General features: G+C 47.9%; 1 protein-coding gene across 1 annotated transcript; it reads left to right on the forward strand.

The window, feature by feature from the left end:
- The first annotated feature begins 4,189 nt into the window (after positions 1 to 4,189).
- Positions 4,190 to 4,453, forward strand: TINCR (TINCR ubiquitin domain containing). The gene has a single exon (XM_066566507.1). It carries the CDS (start codon positions 4,190 to 4,192, stop codon positions 4,451 to 4,453), a length of 264 nt encoding a protein of 87 aa, XP_066422604.1.
- Positions 4,454 to 6,000: the final 1,547 nt, after the last annotated feature.

The following is a 6,000-nucleotide window of genomic DNA, read 5'->3' on the forward strand; positions in this document are numbered from 1 at the left end:
TTATCCGTTGGACTCTTAAAAAGCTGTTGCATTTAATTACTCATTTCTCAAAGCATTTATTAATCATTTATTATCTCTCTGTTCATTTGCTGGAGATGTAACTTGACATATCAAGTGAGCCCAGTCATTTCATAACCAAGCACATCTCGGGAGGAGAGAAGCACTGAGTGATAGGAAAGGCCTTACTCATCCTGGCACGTGGTGGTACAGCTCTAGCTGGGGCCTCTGGTGCTTCAGAAATAGAAATACCAGTGCCTTAAGCTGCCCCATCACCTGAGATATCTGAAGCACTGAATAATTAGGTGACAGCTGCACATTGGACTGAAGATTATAACCTTGTTTTAGCACTGTTAAGCCTGCACAGCCATTCACTCCATGAATGAAGCTTTCCCGGCCTCCTGCTCTCCAGCACCTGGTTTGGGTGTCAGAGCTCACAGTGCTGCAGCCTTCCCTCTGCACCTTTGGTTAGTGGAGCAGGAGAACAGTGTTTGGGTTGAGAATGTGCCCACCAGCTGAGCTGAGTCTTTTGGGAATTTGACAAGAAGCCCCTCTTTAGTACCTTTTAGTACCCCTTTAGTGTTGTGGAAGTGCAGGTAGAGTCCGGTCAGCCTGGGCAGGGTGGTCACCCCCCATGCTTCATCCCTTGCTCTCTCTCTGCTTCCAAACACAAAGTGTCCCCAAAGAGACATCAGAGGAGAATCCTTAGTGTTCAGCACTGCTGAGCACAAGTCCTGGGGTCAGAGGGCTTCAGGGAACAGCAAAGGGTCTGCCTTGGCACAACGACAGCACTGGCTGAGTGATTTCCTCAAAGACTTACAGGTTCTGCCAGGGCAATCAGATTTCTCTCAAACGTTTCAGTTCCCCTGTGATTGCTACCAGAAAATAAAGAAACCTTTATTTCCATATTGAAACCTTGATTTCCGTATCAAAACCTTGATTTTCTTATTGAGCAGCATCCCACTTCTCTATTGCCCTTTTCAAGGAGAGCAGCACAGCAAGCAGCAAAACAGCCACTGTCAAACAACCAACCCCACCAAAAACCCACCTGCCTGGGGAATGAATGTCTCTATTCTGTCATTATGAGAAGAAGTTGTAAGGCCCAAGATCATCTCAACCATCTTGAGACATCTTAACAAAGCACCTAATTCAGGCAGGTGTTTCTCTTTTGCTCTAGTCAATGGGGTAAGGAAGCTCTGAGAACAGGAGAGGAGATATTTTATAAATGCTGTTGCTTTATTTCTTCTGTCCATAAAAAAAATCACAGCCCACCTGGGTTTTAAATTGCTTTTCAGGCTTTCCTAATGAATGTCTCTGAATATTTGCATGTCTTTTGTTTGCCCTCAATATGGGGAAAAGCTTAAGTCAACAAGTTTTTATTTGATTTGTAAATAATGCCAGAGTGACACTTTATTACAGATTCCCAGAACTCCATGTCTTATGCTCCAGATATGACATACCAGAGACATCACCAGAGACAGGCTGCCAGGTGCAGGGTAGGGGACAGAAATTAAAATAATTTTAAGGAAAGACCATATAGAACTTTACCCTATACCTCTGTTTAGCCTACAAACCATCAGGAGCTGGTGAAATAATTGCTTTGGACAGATAATAAAACATCCTCAAGCAAAACTTAGGTATTTAATATACTGCTCAAGTCAATTTCCCTTATTTTTGCTGTCCTTTTGCTTTTAATAGTGGTTTAATGAAAAATCCAGAATTAATTGAAACTGGCATTAGGCATTCACGTGTTCCGTGAGGATTTCATTGCTTCAATATTTCATAAGCTGACTTCACTACTGTGCTTCTCCTTATGCTGCTTTCATAGGCCAGCATATCATCCCTTTTCATAAAATGAAGGGTCCCAATGTGGGCAGATGGGGGTACATGAGGAAAGTTTGCTACCACATCACAGGCCAAGAAATAAAAATAATAGCTGCTTTCTTCCTGCCACCATCCCCCCTTTTTCTATAATGATTTGCATCTGAGCCTTGATGGGAAAGAGCTGTCCTAAAAATAAACAGGATCTGTCTGAAAGGTGTCTGAGGGAGGTATTTGGCAACTGTCAGGCTGTCACGTCTGCTGAAGGATGGAGCTGATGGACTCGCTGACACCAGACAGGCTCTGCTGAAGTGAGAATGCCTTATGCTCCCCTTGGCACTCACTGGGCACATTCTGTTGGCCAGAGCCATCAGAGCACGGTGAGTCTGGGGCCTGTGCCAGGTCTGGCTGCTGTCAATGAGAGGCTGCCCTTGGATGGCTCTGAGAACTGGATCAGACCCTTGCTTTACCCCTGAGACTCTGGCTTTACACCAGGGATGAAGTTTGGCTCCCGGAGTGAATGTCACCCCAATGGGGAAGGAATCACCAGGCCCTGGGCTTGAGGGGTTCTGCAGGTGTCTGAAAATGAGACTCCTCACTGAGGTACCTGGATATGGGGACCAGAGCCTGACCTTTTGCCTTTTCTTGGCTTTAACAGCTTTATCCCTCAGTTTCTCCATCTCTAACAGGGGTAGTGATGTTCTGTCTTCAAGGTTATTGGCATATTTGTAAATCCAGGCATCCTTAAATGCTCCCAAAGCATGACAGGGCTAAACGCAGTTCCTGTTTCCCACAAGGTGCTTAATGAACATGTGTTACACCATCCTGCAGTCATGAGGTGAGCAAACACAAACACCAAGGCATGACATGACTCACCTCACGCCTCTGCAGCAGCTCAGTGGCAGAGCAAGGACCCAAGAATCCCAGACCCCACCAAAACCAATCATACCTTTGGAGTGACCCAAGCTGGAAAGAAATGCTGCAATGGAAGCTTCAGTTCTTCTCAACTGCACAGGGAAATCTCCACTGCCCGTGGTTGTGGTGCAAGTGAAGATATTTGCTGCTGTTCTTGTGCTGGGGAGGGAAAAGGGAGGTGTGGAGGAAAGGTGGAAACCTCCTTGTTCCCTCATGGGAGAGTGGACACTTCTCTCATTCTCAATGGGAGCTGACTGCTGCCTTATCTGAAAATCAGTCTGTTTTGTTATCTGCTGGGCAAGAGCAGCTCCTTTTTAGTGAAGAGCAGACCCTGAACTCAACAGTCTTGCAGTACTTTGGTCTGAAAATACTGGTCTGTGTTGAGAAGAATGGCCGAGGGAATTAAAGCCTGTAATATGGGCTGCAGAAAAGTTACCTACAAGATAAGAGGGTGACTTGATCTTTTTGAGAAAAAGAGCAAAAAAGGCTTCCTTATCTTCATAGTGTTTGCTCTGAAGTATCATCTTGTGACTGCCAGAGTCTGCCTTGCAGTATCAGTCAATTACAGCCCGTGGCTGACATCAGCTCCTTCCTTTCAGAGGTGCCATTGTATTTCCCAAAGTGTGGCTGCTTCCTCTTGGCACTTCAAGGCCTCTGTGCCACCTGTTTGTGGTGCTGACCCCACTGACGCTGCCCAGGACACCCAGCCCTGCAATTAGACAGCGGTCTGAGAGGAAGAGGAAATCAAGACAATGAACCATCGGGGAGCTCACGTGAGTCAGTGTCAGATGTAGGGGGGTATGATGAGGAGTGGATGAGTCCTACCCCTTCTGGAGGGTCCCAGATTGTTTGTGAGCAGTGACAGTGCAGATCTCCTGGGGGAATCTGCACTGCAACGATGAGAGCTGTTCACACAGCCAGGCTCTGGCTCATCAGGGTGCTGTGGCTCTCCTCTGTGAGGAATTTGTCACTATGCAGCTGTACTTCTCTTCATTAAAGTGGCCATGTTAAATAGCTGTGAGGTTGCTAAATGCCTACTTTGCTAACTGATCTTCTCCCCAGCTGGCAGCTTTTTAGAGCAGGAGACATGAGGTTGCTAAACCCATTCATTTCTCACATGCACCCACGTTTCTAATGTCTGTGGGGTTCTGGCTTTAAAAGTCCTCTGCCAGCCATTGGAATGAAGAGCACTTCGTGAAGACACTGTAATTATTCTGGGATTTAGGGGTGTGTGGAAATGATTCATGGAGACGTTTCCCAGCCAGCAGGCTCATGGAGCCAGGTGAGCTCTTCCCTGGAATGTGAAGCATGCAGCGTGGCAACTGGGAGAAACAGGTTTGGCAGGACGTTTGAGGCTGTTTGCAGCAGCCAGCCTCTTCAGAGCCACGTCCCTGCCTCGCTGCTCTCCCAGCTGGATGCTCTGCCCTGCCACAGTGGCCCTGCTGAGCCGGAGAGGATGGACACGCTGCGCAGGAGCCTGTCCCGATGGAAGAGGTACCACATCAAGGTGCACCTGGCTGACGAGGACCTGATGATGCCCCTGACGGTGCGGCCCAGGGACACCGTGATGGACCTGCGGGCTCTCCTGGTGCGGGAGGGCATCACCTCCTGGAAGAAGACATTTTATTACAACTCCAGGCAGCTCGAGGAGCATGAGACCCTCAAAGAAGCCAATATCCAGAATGGTTCTGTCCTCCTCCTTGTCAGCAATAAAAGGTAGGCAAGGAGCTCGTCTGCCCTGGGGGTGGTGCAGAGGAAGGGGAACGCTCGGCGTGTCGCAGCCTCTTGGGACACTTTCTTGTCAGGGTTTGTGGGAGGCAGACCAGGAACTCAGATGCTGCCATTTCCAGCAGGATTGAGGCCCCAGGCTCTTCAAATCCAGACATGTGCTGTGAAATAAGCAGCTCAGAGGAGGTTGCTGCTGCCTGTCCTGTCTCTGGTCAGGTCTCGTTTTCCTGGATACGCGGCCAAGCACAGAGAGAGAAACATGACAAGAAAAAGGGCAGGGGAGGTTGTGGGACATGGGAGACTGTTCTGGAAACCTCTCTCTTGTCCTGTTGTGCCCGTGTCTCCCTGCTTCTCTGTAGCAAATACTTTGTGCAGGTATTTGGGGGTGGCACAGTCCTTGTGACAGGAGAGGTGCTGCCAGCGGAGCACAGGCAGTGTGGACAGGGATGGCAGGAGGCTGCAGCTGCCCAAAATGTGTCTGAATCACAGCAGAAAGTACAGTGAGACTGGAGACTCCCAGGAGAGCCAGGGCATGGGAGATCAATCACGGCAAGCACTGTGTTCTGGTGGGGATGAAAGCTGAGATAATGGACCTTGGACTCACTGGCCCACAGGACAGCTTTGATTCAGTGTGGTGAATTTATGCCCACCTGCCCTGTCTTTCCTAATGCCGGGTTGTTGCTGCCAGCGTGATTAATTCTGTGAAGCATTTTGGGGATACTGGGTAGAAGAGGTATGTTGTGGGTATGTGGTGCCTAATTCATCTCTCTAAATCCTGAGCCCTCTGAGTTATGTGTCTATGCTGATCAGAGTTTCCTCTGCAGAAAACTCTGCACTAAAGACTTCAGTTCCTGATTATATCCCCCATACTGGAATGGTCCTATTTTCCAGTCCAGAGGCAGCTTGAAATCTCACACAAAGAAGATTTAATAAAGCATTTCCTTTCAGAGCTCAGCCAGACACAGGAGATTTCACATCACTCAGCTAACTGCAAACCCCAAGTCACCCACGGCCCTTTTCTCCAACATCTCATTTCAGTTCTCTGATTAACTTGGCTCAGCTCCTCCTTTTCACCTGGTTTTTAATGGCAGAAGCACTTCTATTTGTTGTTGTTTCCAGTATTTATTTTCCTACTTTTTGCAGTCTTAATTTTTGAAAGTAAAAAAGGATTTGGAGGGTCTGAGTTGATGGAGTGCACATACTGATGCTTGTTTGGTAGATGCCTGGTTTCCATAAAAAGGAAACCTTTCCATAAGGTGCTGTGCACCTTCCCACATGCTGCAGCAATGCAAAACTCACCAGGAGATCCTGCCCTGGTGTGCTGAGTTCAGAGGGCCCAGCTGCAGTCACTGGCCATTTTTGAAAATCTAGAGCCTGTTGCTCAAAGTCCATTTTTGTGAGTGCATTAAAAACAAAGTGGTATTTCTAATATTTTTCTCCATGGATTTCCTGCTAACCTTCCTGGTTCCTAAACTAGCACCTTTGGCCAATCTCCTATTGCTTTTTCCAGGCCTGGGTGCAATGTGGGGAGTGCCCAGT

The sequence above is a fragment of the Molothrus aeneus genome, chromosome 27 (genome assembly GCF_037042795.1).
Source record: "Molothrus aeneus isolate 106 chromosome 27, BPBGC_Maene_1.0, whole genome shotgun sequence".
Taxonomy (NCBI): Eukaryota; Metazoa; Chordata; class Aves; order Passeriformes; family Icteridae; genus Molothrus; species Molothrus aeneus.

Coding starts and splice junctions, on each gene's coding strand:
- TINCR (XM_066566507.1), top strand. CDS start 4,190: ATGGACACGCTGCGCAGGAGCCTGTCCCGATGGAAGAGGTACCACATC.